The 14,472-nt window shown below is 39.1% G+C and overlaps 1 protein-coding gene and 1 long non-coding RNA gene across 2 annotated transcripts in view; one reads left to right on the top strand and one right to left on the bottom strand.

Moving 5' to 3' along the window:
- The window catches only part of LOC306982336, a 284,342-nt gene that overhangs the window by 28,882 nt on the left and 240,988 nt on the right, over nt 1–14,472 (top strand). The window lies entirely within an intron of this gene.
- LOC306982451 (sortilin-like) overlaps nt 1–14,472 on the bottom strand; it is a gene marked incomplete at its 5' end in the record, with an annotated part of 38,170 nt that overhangs the window by 20,009 nt on the left and 3,689 nt on the right. Inside the window, 2 exons of the mRNA XM_079582387.1 lie at nt 1,535–1,608; nt 1,697–1,759. Of these exons, the coding sequence (XP_079438513.1) occupies nt 1,535–1,608; nt 1,697–1,759 (137 nt within the window). The remainder of the gene's footprint in view (nt 1–1,534; nt 1,609–1,696; nt 1,760–14,472) is intronic.

Below are 14,472 nucleotides of genomic sequence, written 5' to 3'. Positions count from 1 at the left end.
TTTCTACTAAATAAAGATACAAAGACATGGAGAGGAGCAAAGTGGTAACAGCCCATAAATACATAAAAAAAACGGAGCATGCTAATATGATGCTACATGTTAGCATAGATACAGACGGCATCTCGTCATAGAAGGGGGCGTGGCTTCACCGAGGGGGAAAATTGAATCTTCAGAGAAACACAATTTTTCACTCTTTTTTGCCATTTTCTTGTGTAATATGAACTTATTTATCACATAGATAAAGTCAAGTGTAAATCGGGTCCATGTGGATATTTTCTCACAGCAGATTGTTCTGTAGAAGTGAAAAAACGGCAGTTGTAGCAAGCGCTAGCTAACCGTTAGGACTAGCCCGATGCTAACATGTAGCATCAAGTTAGCATTCTCACTTTTTTTTATGTATTTATGGGCTGTTGAACCACTTTGCTCCTCTCCATGTCTTTGTATCTTTATTTAGTAGAAAACTATATTCATATTTCAGCATTTGTTAAAGTAGTTTTGGAATAATTAGAGAAAGTGTAGATTTTTCTCCAATTTGTTTTCCCCCTTAACTGTTTTCAAACATGACCTTATATGGGCGATTCCAGAGATGCCGTCTGTATCTATCGTGCTAATGCTAACGCTAGCTAGCGATTGCTATGACTGCCGTTTTTTCACTTCTACAGAGCAATCTGCTGTGAGAAAATATCCATATGGACCCAATTTACACTTGACTTTATTTGTCTATGATAAATAAGTTCCTATTCCACCAGAAAATGGCTAAAAAGAGTGAAAAATTCTTCTTTCTTAAAAGATTGTATTTTCCCCTTCGGCGAGGTCACGCCCCCTTCTATGTCTTCTACGTCTGTATCTATTCCACACTGAAAACACTCCACAAAAGAATAACAATGAGGACCTGCCACTCATTTCACTCTGTTGCTATGCTGGATAGAAAGTTAACTGATGCACTGTTGCTATGCTATGACATCACGCACATTACGTCTATTAGATGATGACATCCATATGACAAGAAGCCACAAAAAATCCTTTCCATCTGATAGAGATTTACACATTTTTCAACACAGCCGGAAGAAAATTGCATAGCTTAAAGGTACACTGCGTAACATTTTGGACTATAATGTTGTGGCAAAACAAAACATGATCCTAATGACACAGAAAATTATGTTATTGCAGTGTGTAATAAAAGAATGGATTTGGATGAGAAACTACCCTGTTTGAATCCCAAATTCCACTGCCTTTCGTCACATCTCCATGGAGACGAGCTGGAGACGTACCCACTCCCAGTAAAGTTTACAGTCACATCTTAGGAGGGGTGAGCCTCATAAATGTTTGTTTCTACATTTATGAGGTGTTTTTCCATGACGAAAAAATCTGTCATAAAATAAATTCTTGAATTTCAATTTTATTTATTGGTTAAATTCTACGCGGTGTGGCTTTAAATATTTCAAATCTGCGTTGAGATAGTTTGCAGTAACATTGTATTTCATTTATGCTGACTGAGGCGGTTTTACGTTCACAGGCTCGGGCTCCTCCTCACCTCCTGTAGAGATTGGACTGTCCCAAACGCAGCATAAACAAGGGCACGTGAAATGTGGTCAGCACCAGCAGCACCTGGGCACAGACAAACAATAGGGCCGCCCACGTTTGATCTCCTTTCACACGATTGTTTTGGAAAAGTGTGGACAAAAAACAAACTCACCCCAGAGCCATCTCCGACCCAGGCCAAGGACAGAGAGCCCATGGTCCTCACCTTGAATGTGAACTACAAAAGAAAAAAACAAACAGGAGGAGACAATAAACTTTCATTGAATGTGGGCTTGAACGAAACAGAAATGAAAGTGATGAATGGCACTGAAGTGAACGCATTTGTATACTGGACTGAACCATATTAGTAAAAAAAAGAAAGAAGGCATTTATTTGTTTGTCATATCAAATTGAGAGCAACATGAGGAGAAAATGCCCCAGTTAGTTCATATCTGGCCATACCGCCTGAATGCCAATGCTTTGCCCAATCCCGTCAGACCTGGGAAGCTAAGCAGGAAGGGCCTGGCAGGACTTGGATGGGAGACCGTTTGGGAACACCAGGAAGCCTAGTGAATGTAGTGTGTGAATGAGTGAGTGGTAGGGCTGCTCGATTATTGAAAAAATAATAATCACAATTATTTTTGTCATAATTGAAATCGCAATTATTCAAATTTGTTGCCTTAAAAAAAAGTCTATCATTATTTTAGTTATTTATTAATCAAAACACTACACTACACTTTATGTTTTCTGGACAGTCATAAAAGTACAAATGATTTCAAGTACGCCTTGATTAAAGAGAGGTCCCTGTTTCACACCTGCCCCCTGCTGGCCAGCCCTCACACCTGCGCAAGCAAACTGAGCAGCGCGGCCTGATGACATCATCACACAGCGCTGTTTGTTTCTATGTCAGACAAAAGCACGAGCCATGGCACGTGAAAAGCGAAGGGAAAATAATTCCAGCGCCATGAAATAATGCAAGTCTTTTGTAATCGTTTACTGTTGTAATCGAAATCCGTTTGCGATTTTGATTAATTGCACAGCCCTAGTGGTTGGTGGTGGTCGGAGGGGCTGATGGCGCAGACTGGTTGCCTCGCTTCCGTCAGTCTACCCCAGGGCAGCTGTGGCTACAATATTAGCTTACCACCACCTAGTATGGAGTGAACGAATAGTGCAATGTAAAGCGTCTTTGAGTGTGCAGAAAAGCGATGCACTATTATTATTATATCTAGATATTATTGTTGTATTACTCAAGTTAATACACAGCATTTTCTCTTCTATTATGAATCATTATTTATTTTTTTAAATATTGTGCTTCACAAACTTATAGGTGGATGAGGACAAAAATGAAAGAGAGACAGACATCAAAATGGCCAAAAACTGGACAGAGCCAGGTTTAAATGTGTGGGTTTATTTTGTCGACAAATCAGTGACAAAGATTCAAGTCATATTCAAAAACTTAGCTTTTGAGTACGGTAGTTGCCAGAGATAAAAATCTAAACATACAAATTGGGCCTTGACTCTTGGGGTTTGAAGCTCAATAAAACAGGCAAGAAAATACGTAGTGAAAAATCTTGGTAAAGTTATTGTTACGCAAGACTGGAAAATTTAGCGAGTCGTGCTACTTTAAGTGCAGATCTATGTCGTCAGTGCAGTGTGAGGAAAAATCCTTTCCTCTTTGTATTTCCCGACACAAATCTATAGAGACACAGTGACTCAATAACTGTAATAATTAAACATCTTACTGTGACAAAGTTATTTGTTTCCAACTGAATGTTTTATGAGTAAACTTGCCCCAAACCTGAAAATTGACACACTATAGACACAGACGGCATCTCTGGAATCGCCCATATATGGTCATTTTTGAAAACAGTTAAGGGGAAAAACAATTTTGAAAAGATGTGTATTTTCTCTTTTCTTTAATTATTCAAAAAATACTGTAACAAATGCTGAAATATGAACATAGTTTCTACTAAATAATGATTCAAAGACATGGGGAGGAGCAAAGTGGTTCAACAGCCCATAAATACATGAATAACGGAGTATGCTAACTTGATGCTACATGTTAGCATCGGGCTAATGCTAACGGTTAGCTAGCACTTGCTATGACTGCCGTTTTTTCATTTCTACTGAACAATTTGCTGTGAGAAAATATCCATATGGGCCCGATTTACACTTGACTGTCTTTTTTACTGTCATTCATGCTTTAGAGTTGCACTTCATGACATCAGCAGGTGAGGGCAAAAGGAGACGGACTGATTATGAGGAAAAGTGTCTTCAAAAAGAGGGATGTTTTTAAAAAATACGCACAATTTCAGAGTCTTCGAACAGATTGGCTCATCATTTTTGTGAAACATGGCTGTGGACAAACTGAGATGTGCCAGACATGACTCCATTGTGGTAAATTGCCCCCTCTGTCTGCAGTAACTCAGCCGTTTGCTGCTCTCTGTGTGAGTGACCTACATTCAGCGCCGTCACAAAACAATGATCGGTCCGACGGGGACAAAACCGCGGTCCCCAAACCCAGCAGGGGCACAGACAGGCAGACATGACGATAAAGGGGGCCATCGAGACCAATTAAACACAGTCAATGCAGGAGACTTATTCAAGGAGGGTAAAGAAGGTCAAGGTGGAGGGTTATCAAGATTTGTGCCGTCAGAGAATCTGGCCCAGGAAACTACCTGCCAAATTCCTGATTTTGCTTTGACATTTTCAAATTCAGATGTGTCCAGGAACAACGACATTTGAGAGAAGACTGAAACACTGACTGCTGAGCTGAAGAGTCATGTGCATCCAGTGCTCCCGTTGGCCGGCTGTGGATGGCTTTAGGCCGGTTTGAAAACAAATGTCCGGTAAAAATGTAAGAAAATATGGAGAGAAAAAATAAAAAAATACATTAATACAACATTTGACCTAAGTCAGTGACCAACATAGTGTTTTCGAGACAAGCCTACATATTAAAAAAGGTTAAATACTTCTATCAGAAAATGTTACAAAGTACATTTGAAGCAGGGTTAATTTCGTCGACTAAAATGTTTAGTCTTAATTTTAGTCAAAGTGATATTTTTGACGACTAAAATTGGACTAAAACTAAATTAAAAGTTTCTCATGAGACTAAAACTATGACTAAAATGTCCAGATATTTTAGTCGACTAAAATAAGACTAAATAAAAATGAAAAGGAGAGACTAAAATCATCCAAACTTCTATTTCTACTGACCGTCTGAAAGAGCCTCAGATCATGTAAATTCTCTGCCAAAAGATCAGCTCTGAGCTTTGTTCTTGTGGAAGCGGCTCCATTAAGTCGAGGACCTAGATTAAATATGATTATAATGAATATTATAAATGCGAAGTCGACTAAATTAGTCTTAAAGGAATAGGCCACCGTTTTTACAAACTGAGATATGTTCTTACCTTAGCTTTGACGAGTTCTTTAGGACCTGTCTGATCTTCACCCGTGCCTTCAGTCACGTAAACACAGCGCAGACAGCGTTAGCATTTAGCCTCTCCCTCTCTCCTCTATAGCTCCAAAACTGGTCAAGATAGAAGCTACCAAGCTCTTCCACGTTTTCCCTATTTAAATATGGTTACGTGAAGTGTTCCACTACAAAGTATAATAAAATTAAACAATGTGGATTTTCTAAGCGGATAAAAGAGGGAACTATATTGTAAGGCGTAATAATACCAGGAGTAGTTCGAAATCCGCGCAGTAATCTTCACTTTACTGTGCGGATGCCAAATTACTCCTGGTAATGTTTTTTCTTGATTTTGGAATTTTCTTTATCGTTTAGTGTTATAATCAAAATCGTAATTGAATTTTGATTATTAGAGACCCAAGGCTGATGGGAGTCCCTCTGCAGACAGGACCAGACCGTGGAAGAACCCAGTTCCAGTTGGCTCCATCACTCATTTGTATGGGGACAGAAGGATCAATGCAACCAGGTCAAATGCCATTTCTATATTTCTACGGTCATCAACCTCCATGATTCCAAATAATTTTTTCATGTTCATGTTCAGCCCAATCCTTGGCCCAAACTGACTCCACCCTAATGGAGTGTAACGCAAGAGTTTCTACTTTATTCCAAAATATAATAAATCAAACCTCCAAATGAAAACATCCCTAAGTTATGTGGCTTACGTCATTAAAAACACTTTCATAACCTCGGTCATCTCTGAACCAGGACGTCTGGGCTGGTTTGTTCCTTGGCAGTGAGCGTGTTTACAAGGTGAGTTTGGCCCAAAACGGCAGCGCTTTGAACCGCAGGGAGCGAGGCCGTGATGGAAAACTATTTGGAAAACCTGCAGTGTGGAAAAAAAAAAAAGTAACTGAGAGCAACAACTTTTCTCGGCTTTAAAAATAGCACTTCGACTAATCCAAGCATGACCATAATGGTGTTACAAGTCAGGACATTACAATGGGGGGGGGGGAGAAAACACTCTACTTCACCGAAACAGAGAGTACACAGTAGTACACAGTGTAAACTCGTGGTGGAATGACTAAGCAGCAGTTCTGGGAAGTTCTCAGAGAGGTCAGGTTTTACACACACCTCTTTATTCAGCCCCTGGATCTGAACCTGTTATATTTACACATCACTCCGACTCCACATGCTGCAGCCGTGATCTCATACTCACACGCATCTGAAATCTGCTGAAGAAATGACCGAGACGACCGAGGCAGGAGGAAGGAACGGTGGTGGGAGCTCACGGTGAGAATGTGCAAGGTTCGATTCCCTGACATGTGGAGTTTATTGTTGTTTATTCCTGACTCTGGTGCTCGAGTGAAGTGGATGCTAAAGTGGAGGTCGAGAGCACTGAACTGGGGGTCCGAGATCATTTCAAGGTGTAAAAAAGAGAAATATTGATTGTGTATCAATATATGTCTCCTGAAAACATTTGGGAATAAAAGAGTAAACAATGTAAATATCAATTACTGAATCAGGTTTTCAATGTTTTTGATTGATATTATCTACATTACAAAAGTGTTGGGCAGCAACGTGCTACTAATCCAGTAGTGTCATTAACTTTTTAAGTCATTCGAATTGCAAAACTGGCAATTCATTTAATTTCAATTTAATTCAACTTTATTAGGGACTCAGGTCCAAGGAGACAGAGTGGCACAATAAAACCAACAACAACAATAATATTAAAGCCGCAAGCGACATCGAACGGCTCTCGCGGGCTGTGCCTCCTTTCTGTTCCTTTTTCCTTTCCTTAATGGAACTGTGTCTGCAGTGAACTGATTTTATAATGAACTGATTTTAATAATAATGGCTCAAACCTGCATCGGACGGGCCGTACTTGAATAACCGTTGTCCACAAGCTCCTTACAGATGGAGCTGATGCGCCGTAAAAACATAGCCAAAAAATGTTGATAACTTTTGATGCCCCACATCTTGAGATGAGCTGGAGCGATTTGGAGCTAATTTGGCAACTGCGCTGCGATAACAATAGGCCCTTGCGACGGCAGGCCACTCGGGCCTAATAAAGAAGTAACTTCAATTCCAGTGCCTCCACATCCTCCAGAAATTTTAAAAGAAACCGAAAAACAGATTTATGATGGCTCCGCATAGATACAGACGGCATCTCTGGAATCACCCATATATGGTCATGTTTGAAAACAGTTAAGGGGGAAAACAACTTTGAAAAAACTATACTTTCTCTAATTATTCAAAAACTACTTTAACAAATGCTGAAATATGAACATAGTTTTCTACTAAATAATGATACAAAGACATGGGGAGGAGCAAAGTGGTTCAACAACCCATAAATAAATGAATAACAGAGAATGCTAACTTGATGCTACATGTTAGCATCGGGCTAATGCTAACAGTTAGCTAGCGCTTGCTACAACTGCCGTTTTTTCACTTCTACTGAACAATCTGCTGTGAGAAAATATCCATATGGACCCGATTTACACTTGACTTTATTTATGTGATGAATAAGTTCATATTCCACCAGAAAATGGCAAAAAAGAGGGAAAATTGTGTCTCTCTAAAGATTCTATTTTCCCCCTCGGCGAAGCCACGCCCCCTTCTATGACGAGATGCCGCCTGTATCTATAGGCAACGTCTTTCATTGTGAATGTTCTTATTTATATCTTATTTATATAAATTTTTTATAAATATATGCAAACGTATTTTACCATAGCCGAGTGTGGAGAAAATGAATAATGTTGTAAAGCGACTGGAAAAGTGCTGTACATGACTAGTATTATTATGATTTTGAAAACCTCACAAAACAAACACAAATACATGAGTAAACGTTCTCCCTCCATGTTTAAAGGTTACCTCCAGTCAGTCACACACAGCCGCCCCGCTCACACTTTGCTTGTCTTGGGTTGAACATCTGGCCGTGCACCTCCTACGCTCCAGTCTGAAAACAGGACGCGCTTCTCTCCGGTCTTCAGGCCAGACGCTCAACGCGACAATAACAATCGGGAGAACTACAAAACAACCCCGGAGCGCAGAGGTGGACGGTATCGCCGTGTCCCTGGGCAAGACGCCTCGCCCCCGTAGTTCACACCACTCACGGGAAAACGATGGTTACTACAGGAAGGACATTGCAGTGGTTCTCAATGCCACACTCATTAATTAGGCCATCTAACGTCTGGCAAAATGTTCAAATCTGTACGACGTATAGCAGAGTGTGGGCTGGCGTTTTAATAATAATAATAATAATGTCTTACACTTGTATTGCACTTTGCCCTTTACAAGCCTGTATTACCAAGTTTCTCAAAGCGCTACACTGTCGTCATCATTCATTCACTCCATAGATACAGACGGCATCTCGTCATAGAAGGGGGCGTGGCTTCGCCGAGGGGGGAAATAGAATCTTTAGAGAAACACAATTTTCCACTCTTTTTAGCCATTTTCTGGTGGAATATCAACTTATTTATCACATACAAATAAAGTCAAGTGTAAATCGGGCCCACATGGGTATTTTCTCACAGCAGATTGTGCAGTAGAAGTGAAAAAACGGCAGTTGTAGCAAGCGCTAGCTAACTTAGCATTAGCCCGATGCTAACATGTAGCATCAAGTTAGCATTCTCCGTTATTCATGTATTTATGGGCTGTTGAACCACTTTGCTCCTCCCCATGTCTTTGTATCATTATTTAGTAGAAACTATGTTCATATTTCAGCATTTGTTCCAGTAGTTTTTGAATAATTAGAGAACATTTTAATTGTTTCAAAATTGTTTTCCCCCTTAACTGTTTTCAAAAATGACCATATATGGGCGATTCCAGAGATGCCGTCTGTATCTGTACTCAGTGGTGGTAAGCAACTAATGTAGCCACAGCGGCCCTGGGGTAGACTGACGGAAGCGGGGCAGCCAGTCTGTGCCATCGGCCCCTCTGACCACCACAAACCACTCACTCACACGCTACGTTTTGAGCTTGTGACGTGTATCAGAGTGTGGGCTGGCATGGATGGCTGGATGGACCAAATATGCAGGATTCCAGAAACGTGCAAACATAACAAAACTAGGGCTGAAACAACGAATCGATTAATCGACGACTAATCGATTATTGAAATAGTGGACAACTATTTTAGTAATCGATTAATCGTTTTCTGGTTCACACAGACTCAAATAGAGCAAAAATTACATGAAAATGTAGTATTTTTGATGAAAACCTACTTTGTTTTTATAGAAAGTGTATGTAGTTCACTTTGTACATTGTAAATTTCATGAATATCTGTTTGTGTCTCGTCAAATCAGAAGCAGAATTAGCACCAAGAGCCTCCAACAAACAAACATTTACTTTACGTTTACTCCATCAACACGTCCTCAAACTGATCCACTGTAGCTTTATGTGATAAAAAAATGGAAAATTAAAATTTTCCTACACCATTCATAGCCAAGCGACTAATCGATTAATCGCAAAAAATAGTCGATAGATTAATCGATTACAAAATAATCGTTAGTTGCAGCCCTAAACAAAACACCATTTTTGATAAAGATAAGACTGCTTACTTTTAATATTATCATAATAAAGATAATGGTTAAGCTTATCCTTCAAAATTAGGGAAAGGAGTGAGTAATAAGTGAAATTTTACCTTCAGTTAGTGTCGCCTGTGCCACCATTGTCTTTGCATTTGTGGTAAAATTAGCTCAAATTCTAAACAAAACACTTTCCATCAGAATGAATCAGGCGTTTATGTCCAAAACATTGACATAATAGAACAGTGTTAGGACTGTAGCCTCACGCCAGAAGGTCCAGGGTTCAATTCCCGCACAATGCAAGACTAGATTCTTACCGATCATTATAAATGATTTAGGGCCGATTTAGGGCCGATACCACATGCTTGTACTCATACTCGTACTCATTCATGAGGTCCCGATGCCAGATACAGGCTAACGTTGCTAACTCGCGGCTAGCGGTTTTGGCCATTCTGACGCCGTTTTATGCCCAGGGGTTTATTCATCTGAAAAACTAACTCAGCAACTAAAAAGTCCTCAGAAAATCCAATTTAAAGAGATACAGCATGTTTATATTGAGCGATAATGAGCTGCAGCAGAACAATGAAAACGATGTAGCTACTCGCTAAGCTGCTACAAAAACACGAGAGACCATTTAAATAACCATCTCAATACTATTGTTTATTAAAAATACATAAATGAATAAAACACAGGCATTGGGGAGCTTTTGGACATGGGCTTTTCTGTCTGTGTAATTAAGTGCAATAAAAATAAAAAATTATATTGGATGAAAATAAAATAAATAAATATATTGTTATTTTGGAAAGGCTGAGATTCTGTATTAAAGGTCAATATGCAGTTTTTGTAGAAAAGTTTGACAAAAAGGTAGAACACATTAAAACTTAGTCGCATTGTCTGAAATACAACAATTTGGAAACTCACCGCTGTATGCACATTTCATTGTTTATTTTTGTATTGATGTGCTTGGATCTGCATGGGAGTCAGCTTTTATATAAAATGTATATCTGTACTGTACTGGACTGTTAAAAACTTGAAAATGTTCAAAAATAAATAAATGCTCAATAATTCTAATATAACTGCTCTTAAATGTGTCGCCTACTTTACTTCAGGAAATGTACATGAGTAAATGAACTAATTACAAACCAATCTGCTGTGAAAAAAGTAAGAATGTTGAAGAAAATGCCTTGTACTCGTATCGGTATTCGGTATCGGCGAGTACTTAAATCAAAGTACTCGTATCGGTTTTAGAATAAGTGGCATCGGTGCATCCCTAGAATGATTAAACAACTCAAACAGGACAGCTTTGTAAATGCAAATGCACAGAAAATCCAAAGCCCGAGCAACACGCGGGGCAGTGAAATAGGCTTGTGTTGCTTCTAAAAACAGAAATCTGGACGGTGCGCCGAGAGGAATTCTGTCCAGGAACTGTTCTTCTGAGGGCGCAGTTAATCATGTCCGAGCGCTGAAATTATGCAACTCTTCCTCTGCCGTATTTGACTAGTCTCAGTGTAAACTCGCTAGGTCTATCTGAAGTAAAGACAAAATAGACCAAACTCAGCCTATATAATGTTTATCTATGACTCTTTCTCTTCACAGGATACCAGGACACTCCCTCATCTGATTCCCACAGGCACTCATTCACAAATACTGACATGTTTGGTATCCACGTGTAGCACGAAAGGTGACCCTGATAAAGCTGTAATTCAAATATTTCCTTTCCAAGAGACAGTAGCAAGGAAAAAGGCAGCGTTATAGACCTGCATTAGGGCCGTTTTCCTAAAATTAAGTTTTCTTTACACTATTGCAACATCAACAATACAATAACAATATTTTGAAGTAGGGCCGCTCGATTATTGAAAAAATAATAATCACGATTATTTTTGTCATAATTGAAATCACGATTATTCAAACGATTATTTGTTGCCTTTAAAAAAAAGTCTTTATTTTTTATATATTTATTAAAAAAACGATGCTGAATATTTTCTGTTTTCTGGACAGTCATAAAAGTACAAATGATTTCAAGTTTGCCTCGATTAAGGAGAGGTCACTGTTTCACACCTGCCCCCTGCTGGCCAGCCCTCACACCTGCGCAAGCAAACTGAGCAGCGCGGCCTGATGACATCATCACACAGCGCTGTTTGTTTTTATGTCAGGCAAAAGCACGAGCCATGGCACGTGAAATGTGAAGGGAAAATAATCCCAGCGCCGTGAAATAATGCAAGTCTGCTTTGCCAGAAAAAAAGAAAAAAGACAAAAAAAATTGAAAAAAGAAAAGTTTTTTTCTCCGATTATGCTAATTTTATAATCGTTTACTGTAATAATCGAAATCGTAATCGAATTTTGATTAATTGCACAGCCCTATTTTGAAGGTCTTTTTGGAGTTTTTTTTTTTTTTTTTAAATATGTAATCCCTGCCTAGTTTTATTGAGCTTTGTACCCCCTCCAAATACCAAATTAAAAAAAAATACTTGAATCTATCAACAAAATAAAACCCGGCTCTATCCATTATTTTGATATTGTTGCTGAAAATATAGACAATTGTGGTCATTTTTATGTCTAAAATTACAGAAAAGTTGCAATGCATTGATTTCTTACATTCATGTCAGTGATCGCCAGCAAAGTTGTTTTTTTTTTTAAGGGATTTTATAACAAATATCTAATTCCGGTCTGATTTATGAAATTTTGAACTCACACATGGCACTAAAAACAAGCTTATAAATAAACGATCATTTCCAGAGCTGATACCGATAACCGATAATGACACCTGATATTTTTGTATACACTGTATATTTGCATCTTATTTTGGAACAATAAGTCATTATAACAGTTCACAGTTCAGCCCAAAATGTATAAACTCTACCAACAAATATACAAGTGTATAAATATAGGTCAAATAATGAGGTTTTACTGTGGGTTTGGGTCTCCACCCTTTCCAAAAGCTCAGGGTTTTTACTGTTCATTGTTTTTACTGATTGTCCATCATCTCAGCAGGCCTGTCTCTGCTCATCTGTGTCACATCTTATGTTGACATCATACTAATGCATCCTTATTTATAAAACTGGTGTAATATAGACAGAATACTGAGTCTAGAGCAGAGCCATGGGAAGATATTTTAGTTAGGGGGCGCTGAGGGACAAAATTTACCCCCAAAATACTTTTTCTGTGCATAAATCCTATTTATTAACCTCTTAACTTCCGCCTGAACCAAGAGCATTTCCTCCAGTTCAGCTTTACCCAAATCCTGTAGGCCAGTGTAAAGCCTCATTTGAAAGACCTGCAAAACTAAATTGATCTTTTTCCTCACATCAGATTTTTTTTTTCATCACTTTTTTTGTTGGGCAGTCGTCTCATTCTTGTCAAATTTTCGTGACTTTTTTGTCACTTTTTTGTCAAATTATTCGCATTTTTTTGTCAAATTCGTATCACTTTTTCGTGAATTTTTTCTCAATTTTTCGTCAATTTTTTTTAAACTTTTTTGTCAAATTTTTGTCCATTTTTGTCATTTTTTGTAAATTTTTTGTCACTTTTTCGTCAATGTTTTCTCACTTTTTTTATTTTCATTTTTAGAAATTTTTTGTCTTTTTTGTCACATTTTTGTCAATTTTTCATCAATTTCTTGCGACATTTTTGTGACATTTTTGCCACTTTTTCGTCAATGTTTTCTCACTTTTTTCACATTTCCATCCCTGTTTTCGTCTCAGTTTTGTCGCTAATTTCACACCTTTTTTCCAGAAGCTTTTGGACTGGGGGTAAAGCTGGAGAAAATGTGCTCGGTTCAGGTGGGAGTTAAGGGGTTAATATTGCCTGCAGTTCACAAACTATCCACCAGGGGGAGTGCTGCAGCGCCCTCAGCACCCTGGGTTCCCACGGCCTTGGTCTAGAGGCGTGTCTGTCATTGTCGTCACCTGCCACTGACATGAGAAGTGACAGATTCAGGTTTGCATTATGTATGTATGAAGTAAATAACATAACACCAAACCAAGACAGTCCTGCGTTGGGCTAATATATAAAAGCCAACGTGTCTTCAGGTATTTAGGGGACATTAAAGGGTGACTCATCCCGTTTAAATGTGTTTTATAGTCTGCTTCACGTGTCCATAAACGGGGGAAAATGCCCGGTAATGACAGTAGGGCCCAACTCTTTTGTGTTGCAGTAGCTCCATTAAAACGTGCTGCAGTCTGTGGGATTAGAGACGAGCTCAGCGGGAGGCCAGTTTCCCTTTGGGCACAGAACACTTCCCGAGCTTCAAGTCTTTGTTTGGCTGAAACTCTCAGACAGGATCGAGAGAGGCCGCTAAACTTTCTTCTTTTTATTTCATTTAGGAGAAAGGAGCTGCTGGGTGAAAAATATTGGCAGAGCTTCAGTGTGTGGTTGTAATGTGTGATGACGCCTTTTTAATTGATACAAGTCGGGTCATTTGGGTCACTTAAACTGGTTCATTATGTCAAATTACTCAGTTAATGAATCATTAAAGGTGCGTTATGTTAGACTGGCGGGACCATAGTGATTCAGCCTGGGACCCACACCATCGTTGGCGGCAGTAGAAAACTCAAACAAGCCCAGGGGGGAACCTATTGTACATGGTTTTGGTGGTAGGGGAATCGTCCTGGTGGGAATCGAACCTGGACCTTCTTGTTGTGAAGCACGAGCGCTAACGTCGCCGCGCCGCAGATTAAAAGTTGATATTAATGCACATGTGAGCGGCTGTATGGGGGGTTAGCATAGCACCTTTATTTTTGATCACGCTGGCCTCCGGGACCAATCGTTTTTTAGGGTGTCTGGTAGGTTTTGTGGATTGAATGTATGCATAACCATGGAGATTGTTCCATCGGCAGTGGAAACCTACCAGAAACCCTAAAAATAGGGCTGCAACTAACGATTATTTTGTAGTCGATTAATCGATTAATCGCTTGGCTGTGAATGGTGTAGGAAAATTTCATTTTTTCAATTTTTTTTATCACATTATAGCTTAAGTAGCGCTGTTTGAGGATGTGTTGATGGAGGAATCATATTTTT

The sequence above is a fragment of the Gobius niger genome, assembly GCF_951799975.1.
Source record: "Gobius niger genome assembly, chromosome: 24".
NCBI classification, from domain to species: domain Eukaryota; kingdom Metazoa; phylum Chordata; class Actinopteri; order Gobiiformes; family Gobiidae; genus Gobius; species Gobius niger.
The sequence above is the reverse complement of the archived record's forward strand: the minus strand, read 5'-3'. Positions and strand labels throughout refer to the sequence as shown.